Genomic DNA, 16,843 nt, shown 5'->3' with positions numbered 1-16,843 from the left:
GTATGCAAGTGGGAAGTCTTTCCGCCAATAAGTTTCCTGTCTTACCTGTATCTTCAATGAATTGCACACATTTTTCAACAAACAGAGGTATGGGTTTCTCCAGTGTAACCAGGTCCTGCAGGGGCATCCCAAAGTAATTACTTTCCCAGTTTCTGCGGATTGGAGGATTGAATGCCTTAGCTTTCTTTTTCTGCTACAACAAAACAGAATTATTTAAGTAATAATTAAGTAACATTCAAGTAACATTGTAATTCACATTGCAATCACTTAGTAAAAACAAACAGATCACACATCCATCAGAAAATCAAATCCTTCCATAGCAACCTGAGTACAAATGTACTTTTAAAATAGCATACACTAGAGAAACAGCACCTAATTTCTAAAGCATTTGGTCATTTTTGCATCGCAAATATTAACTTTCAGCACCCTTCACAGAAGAATCCACATGAAGTACAATTTAACCATAATTCTATTGAAATTTGTAGAATAACAGTATGATGTTTCCTATCACGAGAGACTGTCTTCTGCATGCCTGTCAAAGAGACTAAGCAATCTTTATATTGCAACTATTCTAGAAACATGATGATGCAGAACGAATAGCAATAAATCTCAGAGCAAGAGTTGCAGGCACTAATATTAAATATGACTGCTTAGTTGCAGGCACAGGATTTTAGTGAAAAGGATATCTGCACTCAGCCAAATCTTGCAAAGCAATTTTCATATCAAGTTTTCTTGCTTTTCTCCACAACTACCTCCAACCTTCCCCAAGAGACATTTTTCACTGCTGACCTAATAAAACCACTTTGGAGATATATTGTAGCAGATACCACATTTCATCTCTGAATGTTGATGAAAATATTCAGAGATGGCCATGTAAATTGGCCAGTCAATTGGCTTTAGAGTGGCAACTAAATGTAGTAACTGAATGAACATCATCATAATCAAACCAAGCATTCTATTAAGTTTATGCACTGTAAAAAACAGTACAAGCCATTGTGTTTTCACATAAAAGCTCTGACTTATACTGTATGTTGAGTGAAGAATAACAAAATGTACAAAACACAGAGCTAATAACCAAGCTGGCAGTATTTCGGAATTTATAAGAAGACATCTCACTATTAAGACAAAACACACCACCGTTTAGTTTCTAGACCTGACACTTAGAAAAGTCTTGGATTTCAACCTCTTTGTGCAGAAGAATGGGTTAACCTCTAGACTTTTCAATTTTTATTTTCTTCACCATCAAATTTCTTTATTCAGGCCTTATAGGCTACCTGTAACTTCAGGTTAGAAAGGCATATACTCATTGTTGACTTGCTCACTGACAAGCAATGGCTTTAAGTACAGCTCTATGGGAGAAGATGGAAACTCCAGCTTCAATATTTCTCCATCACCCTGCAGCACTGTGGAACCTCTGGAATAACTGCTAACAAGACCTGTTGTTAATCACAGCCCTTCAATTAAGGAGCCTAATTAAGGGGCCAGGCTTTTCATGTGGAATGTTTCTAGGACAGTTTCTGCTCCTTGAAATTGGTAGCAGAGTACCTGTGATTGAACATGGTAACAAAAGACTAACAAAAGCTTAGGATTATCTTTCAAATTTGGGATTCCTACAAAAGGTGCAGCACTTAATAGTTTAGAAGAAGGGAACATTTATCAGCAAATTCTTCAAAGTATTAGAAAAAAACTGCTCTCCAGCGATTTGTTGCTCCCCAGTTTTACGTTAGTTGATCTTTTTATTTTTAAAGGTTAGATAAAACTGCAGGATAAACTTCCATGGTTAAAGCAGACATCTGAAAGCATTTTTTCCAACTGTCAACTCTTTGCCTAACTTCTATTCATCTTGGATAAAATACTGTTGGTTCATCCAGCATATTTGCCTTCAGATCAGAAACAGCCTTCTCTTCTTTCCTTCTTGCTGCCACAGGCCCCTGCTTTTAAGTCTCCAGCACACAACCCAGTTCATTGGCCGTTTTCTCCTTAGTGGTAAAATATTATTTATTTAGGCAACAACTATACACATTTCTGATGAGAAGACACTGAAAGGGCCAAGCTAAAGCTAAAGAATATGTAAAACTCAGCAAACACCCCTGTCAAATGTTGAATGTAAGATAATTTTAGAGATGCTTGCATTAACACAATAAAGGTGGCAAATAAAAGCTGCAATTACTGTTCTTTCAAGGTGGTCAGTGCAACATCCCCACCACCTTAGAATAAATGGAGTATCACCAATACTCTGGCTATGTATTTCAGACTCAGCAGGTTTAAAAAGGCTGATTCTGTTTGATAAAGACATAATATTAGCAAAACATTGACAAATTTGGTTAGAGTGGAAAGGTATTTGGTTAATGAAGTAATAAACTGAGATGTTACAGAATTTCTATGATAACAAACGTATTGAATATTACTTGTGTATATCTGGATATAGTATGAAATACCAAATATCTCAAATATATACTCAAATATTCTCCAGCTGGAATAAAGGGTGCTTTTGCTAATAAATGCTCTATGTTTAGGAGAATGGGGAAGAAACTAAGATTTGAACTATGGTATTATACACACTTAAAGAAAACGTAAAGGTTTCTTAGAGAAACTACCTGAAACAATCAGTTTCATCTCCAATATGGGAAGTGAGAATTTGTCTACAGAATTTAAATAAAAATAGGACAAAGTAAAAGAACGGGACAAATAAAAAAGAATTCCATAACCTAGAGTTCTTTTCAGCTGATCTAAACACAGAGTAGGAAAAACGATTGTTGGAGTTCCATACAAACGATTGTTCGTGTTCCATAAACACGAAATCAGGATTTCATAATGCACACATAAAGCTACAATAACAAATTTATCAGCTATTTCCCATTATGTATCAATTTCTTTTCTTTCCTGTCACATGCATTAAAATCTCTTATGATTTCCTTGTCTTTTGGTAGATGTGAGTGGGTAAAATCTTCCCCCAAAAGTTGCATCGTTTCTAACATTTTTAGATTTTGCTGGCGAGATGAGGTTTTTGTCAGTTATTTTTAGTTCCATAGACATTTCAGCCAAATACACCTACTCACCACAATACAGCAGTCACCTAATACTGCAAACAGCGAGCACTACTCTAGGTACAAAAACTGTTTTGCACACTTCTCCTAAATCATAATAAAAAAGAACTAACAGGTACCAAGCCAGAGCAGACAACAAGCGGCACAAAAGCTTGTTAGCTATTCCTAGCAAAACGCTCAGACCACTGTTTCCATGTGTCGTCATTTTGTGTCAGTAATTAAAACACCATGAAGCTGAAATCCTCAGTTTTCATATAAATTTGATTTTTTTTTTTAAAATAACTTATTGATGTGCTAATACAGAGTTTTTCACTGTCTCCACCATGGGTCCTACCACTTGCATCCTGCCAAAGGCCTCCCAGGACAACTATTCTTCATTCCCTAACAGAAGTTAATGCCAAACCCCAAGCTGATCCTTATGTTTTGGCAAGAAAGCATGCCAACTCTGAGAACCCCGAGCTTTCCTCAGGTTGCTGATACCAAAAGCATTTACCTACAATACTGCTTTAATTACTAGTTTAATCACAGGAACAAGCATTTTCCAAAAGGCTAGCTGAAGTCCTCCTAACAAGCTAAACGTGAAAACATTTATTCTAGTACCACACAGTATCCGATCCTTAATTTCAAAGTTAGAACTATTTTTATAAAAAGCATAAAAACATGAAAATACAGATTTAAAATATACTCAAGATTAACCCCCTTGACTGTAGGTAGCAGGGAACCAGCTAAGTGGTGCCCATTCTTTAGAGAAACTAGTCGGAGGTGTCAGCCAGCTGTGAGTACGCTGCACTGAAATATTGCTTTTCAAAATTAACTTAGAAAACAAACTGCGCAAACCTATCAATCAAACCCCTTTCATTGAAGGGCTGCTTATTCTAGGCAAGTCCTCTCTGCTCAAGAGGGACTCTTCTTTTTTCCCCTCTCACTTCCTTCCCACCAGAACTCCCTTCGTCATTTGTTTATCCACGGGGAAATTCAGCCGCTTCTCTTCTACCTCCCACACTTGGCTGCTACTTTTAATACAAAGGAAATTTTCTGCCTGCTTCATTTGCAGTCAGCCCTAGGGTCATGGAGGGCAGAGTCAATATTTTCAGAACTATTAAAATAGTTCATAAAACCAGGTACCATGAGCAGCATTCATTTTATAGGCTTAATGAAGTATTTGTAATCTCTAATTCATGGCTAGCTCCTCAGAAGCTATACAACACATGAATAATGCAGGTGATGGTCCCCAGCATGCCCTCTTTCTTCCCCTTGTGCCGTTTTTGGAGTTCCAGTTTGTTATACCAAGTTTTAACTGCAGAGGCTCAAGAAGGCACGTGGCTCCAAACTTGCATTTGCAGAGCGTTAGATTTGAATACATAAAAATTGAAAGCACAGACTTCAATTCTTGTAATCTCAGTGGGAAAAAATAAAATTTTCTTTACGCTTTCCAGTCTGTAGTAAACAGCAATTTGCTACATCAACCACTGAATTTACGCTAAAACAGCTGAACAAAAATTTAAGTCCATCTCCTCTTGGTCACAAGTTTACCACAGTATGACCAAAACGGAGATCAACAGATAGACAGTTCCTGACACTTTCCAGTAATGGTTTTAACAAATTTCATATACGTTTGACATTGTAACGAGAGCTAAGATGTTTAAACGTGGAAACCAGATGTCAAACCCATACTACTTATATCATTAGAGAAAGGTGAGAAGTGAGAATTCATCTAGGTGCTATTGGATTTTTCTTGCTGAAATATTAAGACAAGTTTTCAGATGAATTTGAAGTAAAATGCATCTTAATCACCTCAGTGTGGGGTGAAATGGAAAGAAAGTAATTTGCCATCATCTTTGTTCAATCTTGCTTGCAAACAAGTTTACAGGGCAGAAATTTTTAAGTGCTGTTTTTCAGATTTAGTTAAGCAATACAGTTGGAAACTCCAGACATACAAAAATTAAAGAATAAAAATAAACAAAAACATGACCTGTCCTTGAATAATAAAACTATTGACTATTATTCAAAGAAAAAATTGTAACACCTTATCAGATTTAATACCATTTAACAATGGTATGTCAGAATATCATCATAATTTGTAAATGGAGACGTAGAAAAGTATAAATAATTAAAAAATATTTTTACTTCATCATTTATAATATTTATATTTTCTACTATATAAGTAAATATATTAACTGAAAAATTAATATCTGCAAACAATTTTTTACCATGTAATAAGGCAAGAAGCCTGCAGAATTTATTTCAAGATGAGGATTTGCCTTTCCATTTGCAAAAATTGACTCAAAATATTTGCTGTTCTTGATATGTTGGGGAGGAAAACAAAACAAATATACTTTATGAGAGGGGAAAAAAGAGCACAGCCTAAATTAGGCACCAAACATATCTTAAAGGGGTCACAAGGATAAGAGCTCTAAATGAGATGAGTAAATTTTTAATACTCATGAACTCCACAATAAAGATAATTAATAAGAGTATTAATTGCAGCTACAGCGAATGGCTACAGATTTCCATACCAGACAGGCTTCCTGCTATACAGAAAAGTACTAAATTAAGACTAGGGTCAAACTAATTATTTTCAATGATGTAATTGACAAATAAACAATAATTGATTGATAATATTGATAAAATATCAGATATTGATAAAGCAAAAAATGTATTGTTTCAGCCAAACTTGTTTACACATGAGAACACGGTTGGGAACCATGAGACCCAAGGAGCACTGAGGTTTAGGAGCACTTACATATTTATGATATCAATGCATCAACTGCCCAACAACTGCAGTTTAGGATTCTTGCACCCATGAAGGGGTTCCTTCTGTCTGTGGTATATGGCAGCTTACTCCAGCAAGATCCTTACCCTCTAGGAATGGCCGCTTCCCTTTCATGTCTTGAAATTTTCTCTCTTGCACCATACCTTCATACTCATCAAGTTAAATGACCACAATTATTTTACTGTAGAAGGCTGCTGCTGCTCAGGAGATTGGTGTTGACCAACACATACTACTCTGGTGCTACACCTTGGTATTACAGCATTAAAGATTCTAACCCAGCAAAGTACCTACGTTAAGTTGCTATTTGTACTTTTTGAAAAAGAGGGACAAATGAGTACAGGTACGCATCTCAGGTGGAAAGGTCTAACTAGGCAGGTGGAAAAAGCTGAAGCAAAGTTGCATTGAATGTTGTACTCTGTGCTTAGCTTGTCCCAGGTTTCTGATCAATGGTAAGGGAAAAAATAATTAAACAGAAAAAGCACGTAGACGTAAGGGAAAACTCACTCATCTTAACAAACAGTGGCAAAAAACAGGCACCTCAAAGCTCTGGAGCAGCCCTGGCTATATGTGCGGACCAGGGGATGAGGGGCTGAACCAACCAGGAGTTAAGACTCAGTGATTCTTGTGGGTCCCTTCCAAATCAGGATATTCCATGCATGACTGTGATTCTAAGTTAACAGATCAAACTACAGCAGGTAAAAAGCCACAGTTGTTTTTCCTATTGTTCGTCAAAACTCATTTCCTCCTTTCTATCCATCCAGTTGTAATCTTTGACAATGAGGACCTCAGACTTAATCAGCTGAGGTTTTGTTAAAAAAAAATATGTTAATAAGGTATTTGTATTTTATGATCACTATATTTATGGCAATAGCCACACTTGTATCTTGTGTTACCATTACATACAGTCAAATAGTTTAAAGAAAGTAACAGTAAGGGCTTAAGAAGCATTCAGGAAGTAGTACAGATTTTTAACCATGCCTTTCACATTCATGGGGTTGAAATTCTCAAAAAAAAATCAGCACGTAATCTGTAAATAGTGGTACCCTAATATCCCTCACATGGGCTATATAACATTCAAAAGTAAAAATATCATCTAACTAATTCTTCAGGTATTGTAGTTAAAGACTGCTAGATGCTCATTTAATACAACACGTGAAAATACGGTAAGTTCCAAAATTAATAAAATTGTGCATCTCTTGCAAAAAAAAACAGGTTTAAAAAAAAACAGTATATTGCTTACAAATTACAATGAACTGCAACTACTCCAACAAAATGCCAGTTGAAACAACATATGCAAAAGATGCTACTTATTAAAAGCACCAAGCATTCAACATTCCTAGACTTGGAATACTTATGAGCATTTTAGCTACCAAGATATATTTGCTTTCTCCATCATTACAATAATTTGTACTTCTGCTATTAGAGACTTTCACTAATTTGAGAGCAACAGCCCTACACCACAATTTGCAAGTGCAGGAAAAAAGCAAGAGGTATTTCAGAAAAAACTCAAAACTACTCTTGCACTCCTCAAGAGCCTTACCCACTACAAAAAAATCAGAACAGCCTGGAACTTAGACTCCAGCTGCCCCGGACAGCCTAAAGCAACAGCAGAGGCTTTGGTAATGACAGCAGGGGGGTTGCTGACACAATGCCAGGAAGAGAAGATCCTCTGATACCCGGTCTACACAATTTAAACATAAATATCCAACTCAAGAGGGATTCTCTGTCAACTCAACACAGCTGAGACAGTAGGAAGATTATGAACACTATATTTCAATGTCAACATAGCAAGATCATTTCAATCAAAGGTATATAAATTATTGTTTTTAAAAAAAAAAAAAATGCTTTCCAGAAAGAATAACTTCAAAGTATTTTTAACCATATGATTTTATAACCACAAGACATCATTATTTATGCTTGCTAGGAAGCCTTAAGAAAATTTAGTGCCCTTTAAATCGGTCATGTGTAATTCAAATCACAGCTGCATCCTAAGAATAGCAATTCAGAATTTAATCCATTAGTAAAATTTAACTCTGTATTCTGTTTGAGCAAAACTTTTTTCTAAATACTATCCCAGTATTGTCAGATAGCAGGAAAGTTTTTAAAACACTACAAATGACAATATTAAGATGTCAACTTATCATCATACAAGAAAGAAAATATGTAACTGACCAGGAAAATTCCCAATTGAATATTAAATGGGGTCTACATGCAAAAGACAGTGACTGCTTGCCGAAATTTAAAATCTGAACTATAAAGAATATACATCCAGTACCTACATCACGACACTACCTAAAATATGTAAATATCAAGCATAAAGATCAAAACAAAATAGTCATTTTTCAAGCAGAATATCAAATCATTATGTAGAAAGCCATACTAGGCAGGCGTTTTGTTCCCTTTGTTTGAACAGAGAACCGTACAGGTAGCACAGCTTCCAAATTGATTATTTGCTTGTCCACACTAGGAAAATGCAGCAGTAAGTAAGCAAGCACTATACAAAGTTTCCTTTTCATAATCTTGTTTTAGAGTTCCAGGTTCCTGGTAGACAACTGAGAATTAAAAAGAAACCACTCCTTTCATTCACCTGCTCTTAACTTCATTCCAACAGCCAGACCTGCAAGAACTGAAAGAACCAGTTCTACCCAGGAACTTATAAAGCGTTTTTTTTTTTTTTTTTTTTAAATAAATGTCATGATTAATAAGGCAAGATATTTGGACCAAATTCTGGCTCTACTTACTCATACAGAAGGAAGTGAAACTGCATATGTACATACAGAAAAGAGCTGAAACTTAGTTAGGCAGACAATCCACCTTGTTCCCTCAAGTTTGTGGGTTCTGATCAAGCTACATAGAAATCTTGGACAAAATGAAGCAGTGCTGTATCGAAATTTTAAATAAACCATTTCAAAATAAGGTGCAACTCTTGCATGTTTTGACTCTTCCCTTCTTACAATGCACTAGAAGTGGGGAAAAATTATCTATACATACGCACGCACACAGATGGTTTACCGAGCCATGTCGTATCACAGATCAGTCAACTTACCTTCTTATCTTCTTTTCCTTTGTGAGTTTTCTTTTTCATTTTTTTATCATCCAATTCTTGATCTGATGTGATAGCAGGATTATCTATGCCACCCTTCCATGTTTCGACAGGTGAAAGCAGTGGGTCTTCTTCACTTCCACGATGCCTTCCTTTTCTTTTAGTTTTAGAGGTGGTAAAAGCCTCATCATCACTTGCATCCGAATGCGTTCTTCTGTAGTAAGACTTAGCTTTGCTGAACAGTGTCTTAGACTTATATTTGTACTTTGAAGGTCTTCTCTCCCCGTGACTTTTAGACATTCTGTCAGAAAACCCATTTTCTTCATCACCCTGGGCATTTATAACAATTGAATTTCGAACTTTAATAACACGATTCTGACTGTCATCGGGAACTGCATAGGTATCATCTGTAAAGCCGCCTTTATGTTTGAAAATCGTGTCAATAGGTTCAGCGTAGTTGTCAGATTGGTCTATATCTTCTGGTGGCGCTGCAGGCACCCGAGAAGGTTGTTTCCTGGGATTTTTACCAATACCTGCCTCAATTGTTTTTAGGAGATTAGGATCCAGTTTTTTCACATTTGTTCTTGGAACAAGGGGTTTCGGTTTTATTGGGGGAGGCACTTTATGGTTGCGTTCGTGGTCGTGACAATTGAGAGGCGTACTGTGGATAGGATACTCATTTCCTTCCAAGTCCAGTCGGTATTTTGAACGCTCACTGGGTGTCGGGAGTAACCTCACATCATCACCAATTGGACTGTAAGGCGGTGGTCCCTCAGCATCATCCTCTGAATCTGGATAGTTATAGTCAAGGGAACTTCCTCTGGGAGATCTTGAAAAAACATCTTCACTTGTGTTTGTTGTTTCCCTTGTGCTGTCTGACATATAAGAACTTTCAATCATGTTTTTCTTCTCTAACACATCACTGAAGAACAACGTGAAGACCTCAGTTTGACGATGATACTGAGATAATGAATACAGAGCTGTAAACTTTGCAGTTATCTCTGTTGCTATGTGCTCTCCTTCAGTCATGAGTTCCTTGATTGCTTCGTTCTCAAAAAAGTCTGCCTGGCTGTCTGTAACAGCCACTAACTGGACAGGAATCGTATCCTGAACTTCAGAAAGAAACGCGCGAAGCATTCCCATGGATGCCTTCCGCTTTGCGGAATAGACCAGTATATATCCGTGAACGAGTTCATCTTTCCTTACACCAATCGAGGAGTGGTACGATAATATAGTGATTTGTATGCGGCGCCTCTTTTCACCTATTATTTTATCAAGCATCAAAGAATTGTTCTGGCCAGCCTGAGCAGCACTACAGGAGTGAGAGTCAAGGAAGGGTGACAGAATGAGATCCACACTGAATGGATCACCACACATGGCACACATCACAATTCTTAAGTCAGCCTCTGACAGATCTTTAATGGTAGGAACAGGACTTACAACATCAAAGTGGTGTTTAACTGCTTCCAGTACTCCCCTCAGAGCTTGTTTTATTTGGGTCTCGTTAAATTTACGTGGATATGTACCAGCAGGCACATCTACAAAAGGACACTGCAATTTGTTAGCCAGCTGCTGTCCCTGATGTCTCAGAATAGGCAGATTCTTGCTAATACTGTCCCTCTGATTAGCCAGTATCAACGTAAATGGAAGATTAGCCATATACTTGTCTCTCCTTATCTGAGATGCTTCAGCCCTTATTTTTGCAATGCAATCCCCAATAAAATTCAGAGATTCAATGGAGTTGAACACACAGAAACAACCATGTGGTTTGAAGGTAGAGGTCCACAACTGAGTCAACAAGTATGGGGATTTTGCATCAACAGGCCTAAGATCTAATTCATATATTTTTCCATCTAATGCATATTCATCATCAGTGGACTGTGTCCGAATTTCATTTGCTAATTCTTGTGCAAGGCCATCTTTGCCCAAAATGAAAAGATTAACCTTATCTATGTTGGCACTATCGTGATATAAATTTGAACGGCCATGATCTAGCTGCAGAAGGCTGTTGGCAAGTAGCTGCTCTACTTTAATGTCCATGCAATTTTGGCCACTGAGACAAGTTTCTTTAGTTGGGTGATAAACAAATCCTATGTGTTTAAGCAGAAGAGATTCTCTGTCAGGTGCAAGTTTCTGTAAAGCTTTGTATCTAGGCTCTTCACTCAAAACTGCATGAATTTCACTCATTTTATCTGAACTTGGCGTTGCATTAAGATCCAGGTCATAAAACAGCTCTGAATGTTCAAAAAGCATTTCCTGAAACTCTTCTTTGGCTTTTTCAACAATCTCCCTCTGATGCCTACCATACACTTCCTTGCTATCTGCATCAGTGATGTATTTGAATGCCTCGTCCTCCATTACAAAACATATAACTTCTTCCCATGGCTGTCCAGGTGAAATGAACTGGATTTTCTCAAGAGTTTTTTTGAATTTCTCCTTCATTTCCACCCTCCTTTTTTCAGATATAAGATGCTGCACATGGTTTTGATAAACCTTTTCTGCCTCTAGAGTAGTGAGAAGATCAAATGGAATCCTTCTGTCATTCACTTTGTCTATATGGTCAGTTTCATCCCAAGGTGTTTTTTCAAGCACTACAAAACAGGAGTGGAAATCAGGCCTTTTCTCTATTAACTTCAAGGCTTCTGACCAGCTCAAATGTTCAATCTCATCAAGATTTGACAGAAGAGTATTAAGAGCTCTTGGCAATGCATTAATATATTCTTCTTTTCTTTTTCTAATATGCTCCTGTTTAAGCTGCTCTATGTGTTTTGAAAATGTATTTTTGGCCTTTTTTGTTCCTTCCAAATTTATGTACTCTTCATAATCAGGGTGGTTTTTCAGTTTATTACTAACAGTTTTCCAAGTGGCATGATAGTCTCTCACAGTTTGGACAAGTTTTTCAAACTTGTCTGTTGCTGTAACAACTAGCTGTCTTTGTGTTTTATAGGCATCCAAATAGGGGATGATTTTAGGTTTACCACGAGTTTTATCCATCATTTGTACCAGTGCAGTAAAACAAGTTTCAACGTTGACATTGAATCTTGCTGATGTTTCCACTACCACAAGGTTTTTCTTATTTGAAGCAAATGCCTGAACTTCTCGCAGATAGTGATCCACACATTCATCACATTTTGTTGCTGCTATTATTATAGGTTTCTTAGACTTTGATAGCTGAATGTAGAGATTATTCACAAATTTCAGTTGATCATCGAACTTCCTATTGCATCCTTGGCTTACATCAATGCACAGTAAAAAACCATCTATGCTTAATTTCCCTTCAGGCATTTGTTTTTGCTCAAAGTCTTGCTCCAAGCCCAGCTGATCTGTGCAAATGTACATTAGTTTTTCTGCTGACTGCAGTTTGGAGGCAGCTGCACGTTTTATATAGGGTTGTAAGTTCGTACTCCGATGAGGCAAGAAAGTCTGATCATCAATGAACTCAGTCTGTTCAATAACATGAATTCGGCACTCAATTCCATCCTCACCGCTTTGTGTTACGTCACCCCAGTACAAAAAGTGATCATTGTTAACAACTCTTCCTCCAAAGTCAATTGTGCTAAGCACAGAGGTATGCTCAGGATAGTATTCATCTGCTTTTGAGCGAACGAATCTATTGCACAAACACGATTTTCCAACTCCACAGTTACCTTTATCCTTTTCAGTTCCAGACAGTCCAACAACACTAACAGCATAAGATGGGGGACGTGGCTCTTTGTTTTTTGCCATCATAACTTTCCTCTCATCCTTCTGCAATTATCAAGGTAACTGTATGTGGTTTTCATTCTGGAAATGTTCCTACAAGTTTGAAATTGTATATCCAGGGTTTCAGAAAGAGCTTTCAGTTGTTCTTGCTTCAGCTCGTCATTGAGAGAACTTCAAATACTCAGGACAAGGAAGATCATCTTCCTAAAGAAAAAAAAAGAGGAGAAAAGTTAAAGGCTGAAGGTATTTCCCTTCTATAATTCATAAGAGAATATAATTCATAAGAGAAAAAAAAATAAAGCACTGTTACTTGCTTACTCTGAAATTGTTTTCTCTGTATATGAAAATTCCACAACTAATTTAAATGTGACCTTGAACTCAGCATTAACTCACATTAACGTTTTTATATCATAGATTTAAAAGTAAACAGTTTTTAGACATAGATCAATAACAGTTCATCTGTTTGGATAGGTGATCAGCATACATCTGAGAAGTACAAATTACTGTTTTCTTTCCTAACTTAGGAGCACCAGAAAGCATTTCTTCTTTTTTCAGAATTCATCTAATTACTTGGGATGAGAGGCAAGTGAAATTTTACAGTAGCTGGTTCTCACCAAGTATAAATACAATATAAATACAACTCTAAACCAAACCAAATATTCACGTTCATACTTCCACTGGATAGCAGGCTTACCTGCATGAATCACGTTACTTTTGTGTGCATTTAAAGGTTTGGTTTGAGGTTTCAGTAAAGAAATGTTTAAAATAAGCTGTAAAACCAGGAAGCTGACAATGGGACTCAGCGGGTAGCTATTCTGCAAAAGTAAACTACTTCATTTGTATACCAACAGTAAATTGTTTTTAAGGAAAAGTTTCTAACCTGAATTGTACTAAGTACGAACATTGGTATACAGATACTAATACAGAAAAACAAAGACTTAACTCTGAGGTTTTTAAAATTACAAGTCACTCAGTCCTTCTGTCTCTAGCAAAAACAAAAATGTAGAATAGTTGTTAAAAGAAACTCTACCTACACACAAACTTCCACAAAATTATTACAAGGTTCCAGCAGTTTGATTGAAGCTGACATCTGCTGTAACAAGTACCATTCATCTTTTAATCAGAAGATACTGTTTGCATACATTTGCAGTATGCAAATGGAAAGACATTTACTATTTTAGAAACGATTGCACTACACGCAAAACATAAAAAATGAATAGCTGAATGGCCAGACCCAGCAGACTATGATTAGGACCACTAACTGGAGGTGTACACATGGGGTTAATATTCAGTGCAATACTGTTCAACATCTTCCTTTATGACTTGGATGATGGGGCGGAGTGCACGCTCAGCAAGTTTGCCGATGACGCAGCTGGGAGGATTGGCTGATACACCAGAGGGCTGCGCTGCCTTCCACAGGGACCTCGATAAGGTGCAGGGAAGGGCTGACAGAACTTCGTGCAGTTCTAGAAGGAGAAGTGCAGGTGACTGAGCACTGGAACAGGCTGCTCAGAGAGAATGCTGAGCCTCCCTCACTGGAGATATTCAGAAGCCATCTGCACTCGATCCTGGGCAACTCACTCTGGGTCTTCCTGCTTCAGCAGGGGCACTGCTGAATATATGTTGATAATACTACTTTTCTCATTCTTATCAACAATTTGTTGAGAGTGGTACTGTAGTACCTTTCTTCGGTAAGAAAAAAAAGTCCTGTGTGGAGCCATGAGCTGGACTCGATCCTGGTGGGTCCTTTCCAACTCATGGTATTCCATGATCTGTCACCCAAAAGGTTCTCAAAATCTACCTCAATACTGAGTCGCAAACATTAAAACATACCTGAGCTTGATGGCATGCAGTAATAAGAGAAATATTTGTATCACGCTGTAATAGAAAGTGGACTTTCAATACCTTGTCTATAAAGAATCAATGCCTGGTCAACAGTTTTCCAACTTCCAGCCTGACACCCACAAATAGAAATCTGAACTTCTGATCAAAAGCATAGTCTTTATGTAACAAACACTGTAATAAAGTTCATTGACCACAATATACAAATAAATATATGCAAAAAAAAAAAAAAAAAGCTTTCAGGTATGGAAACAGTGAAGAAAAACACCTTTTTAACTATTTACTTTAAACGAAGCATGAATTTCATTGCAAAATGAAAGGGAAAATACATTTTTTTATACTGAATAGTTTTCATATCGCAAGAACTGAAACATGATGCTTTTTAGTAATTTGTTTGTTTTAAATCCATTTACACAAAGACATGCAGAAAGAACTTATTTTAGACTGTTTAGGTTTTTTTTTACTTCTCCCAGTGTATTTTTATATCCGTAAAACAGAGAATTCAGAGCTAATAGAAGATGGCTCTGGAAACAAAAATACTTAGTAAAAGCCGTGTTTATATTACTACAAATAAACCCAGTGTTTTGTTTCCAAAGCAAAGCTCATCATAGTAGCATCATTCAATCTATTAGAATGAGAAGTTCAGTCACCATTTGTGCTATAAAATGTTTTCCATTTACCACAGCACAATACAGATTTGATGTGGACTAAACTAGAACACAAAAATCTTCATTCAGAGGATTATTTCATTTAATCAGGAAGACACTGTCTATTTGCAACTAGTTTACAAGAAGCAATCAATACTTTCAGATACCCTACATCCTCACATAGCAAAGGTTCTTCCTTCTCTAGCAATAAATGTTTTAACCAATCAATACATTTTTAAGAGACAAAGTAAAAAGAGTAAGGTGAAACGGGACACTTACAATGCAAAAACAAACACTCTACTCTCTCATAGAATTTCTGACATGGAAGATTCTCAAAACAGTGGAAGCTGAATCACTTAAGATATTTAAAACAAGCTCTTCTAAAAAAATAATATTTTATTTTGCACTGACAAAGCAAAGTCATAGAATGAGATCTATTTTAATTAAGTAATAAACTTGATAAAAATCTAACATTATAATCACTTCATATTTAATATGTAATCATTATTGAATTGCTGCCTAAATGGAAGATTCTTCTTTTTGGTAGACTACTAATTTAAATGCACTGTACAATTTTGAAACATACACACAGGAAATGCACAATAAGGTACTTTCATTACATTACTTCAATCTTTCAATCTGACTAATCCAGTATAACAAAATAAAAATATTCCGAGTCCCCTCCCCCCAACTTTTTTCCTTGTTACAGATTCAAAGGAGGGGCTGTTTGTTTTCTCCAAGTTACTTCAGTCTTTGAATTGAAAATAATAGAGCACTTCTACATGTAGAAGGATTTTGACCAACTATAGAACAAAGTGTATGACTTCACTGCAGGAAGAATCTGACCTTCGACAATCTTGCCATAGGATCTCACCTCTACAGGCTTTTAGATTTCCCAGTGTAGTTTTAAGAAAATACAGCATATCACCTGGTATTTATTCACCCACCCTCCCCCTTAAACATAAGATTACGAAGACCTAAAGCCCAAACTTACCCTTAGGAAAACAAGGTGCAAAGCAAGATGATTATCCTGCTGTGATCTTTCTGCAGTGATGTCACACATTTAAACTGTGTCCTTCAGTAAGTCCTTCCCTGAGGGATCTGAAAACAAAAGTAAGATTCATTAGCAATTTCAAAATAATGAAAGCAGGAGCAGCAATCAGAAAAGGTACAACTCTTAACCTGTGCATGAGAATTGTTTCCCTCATTTTAAAACTATAAACCTAATTCAGAAGTCAGAGCCCAAGCTGGATCTTCCTATAAACCCAGAGGGTTTAAATTCTCTAAACACAGCTATTAATACTTGGAACACACAGAGGACATAACTCTTCCTAAGGACCTGTGATTTCAGAAGTTCAGCTTGATATTTTAACAACTCCTAGGCTGCAGAAGCCTCTTCTGAAAAGTGAATATAGTGTCTCAGATAAAACACAAAATATGAGATACAAAGATCACTAATTACTGACAGAATTTGGAACTCTTAAAATATCTCAAATATAGTTTTGCAAGATTAAGTCAGTACAGCCAGTAACTGCAGAATACATAAAATGAATGTATGCCCCAAGATATGTATCTAAGTTTTATTACTAAAAAAATCACTGAGTATCTCAAAACCCTTTTACCTGAAGAAAAAAAAAAAAAAAAGCATTTCTAATGCTAATGATCTCATCGACTGCAACAAATCAGAAATTGAAAACATAACTTTACTGGAATATGTTGTATTCTCAACTAGGATACTAATTTATTAGTATAACCCTGGTATGCATAGATTTTACTGCATGGCTGCTGC

General features: G+C 36.6%; 1 protein-coding gene across 3 annotated transcripts in view; it reads right to left on the bottom strand.

Annotated features, from left to right (window-relative positions):
* The window catches only part of ARHGAP5 (Rho GTPase activating protein 5), a 44,268-nt gene that overhangs the window by 20,613 nt on the left and 6,812 nt on the right, over positions 1-16,843 (bottom strand). For 2 of the 3 annotated variants that reach the window (XM_068684438.1, XM_068684439.1), the window contains 3 exons: positions 16,049-16,155; positions 8,867-12,769; positions 46-193 (listed from right to left, as the gene is read on the bottom strand). In XM_068684438.1, coding sequence (XP_068540539.1) covers positions 46-193; positions 8,867-12,592 — 3,874 coding nt within the window. In that variant the 5' untranslated portion in view covers positions 12,593-12,769; positions 16,049-16,155. The remainder of the gene's footprint in view (positions 1-45; positions 194-8,866; positions 12,770-16,048; positions 16,156-16,843) is intronic. The other variant, XM_068684440.1, reaches the window with a different exon arrangement.

Source organism: Anas acuta, chromosome 5, assembly GCF_963932015.1.
Source record: "Anas acuta chromosome 5, bAnaAcu1.1, whole genome shotgun sequence".
Lineage (NCBI taxonomy): Eukaryota > Metazoa > Chordata > Aves > Anseriformes > Anatidae > Anas > Anas acuta.
Note: the sequence above shows the minus strand (reverse complement) of the source record. Positions and strands in the feature narration are given on the sequence as shown.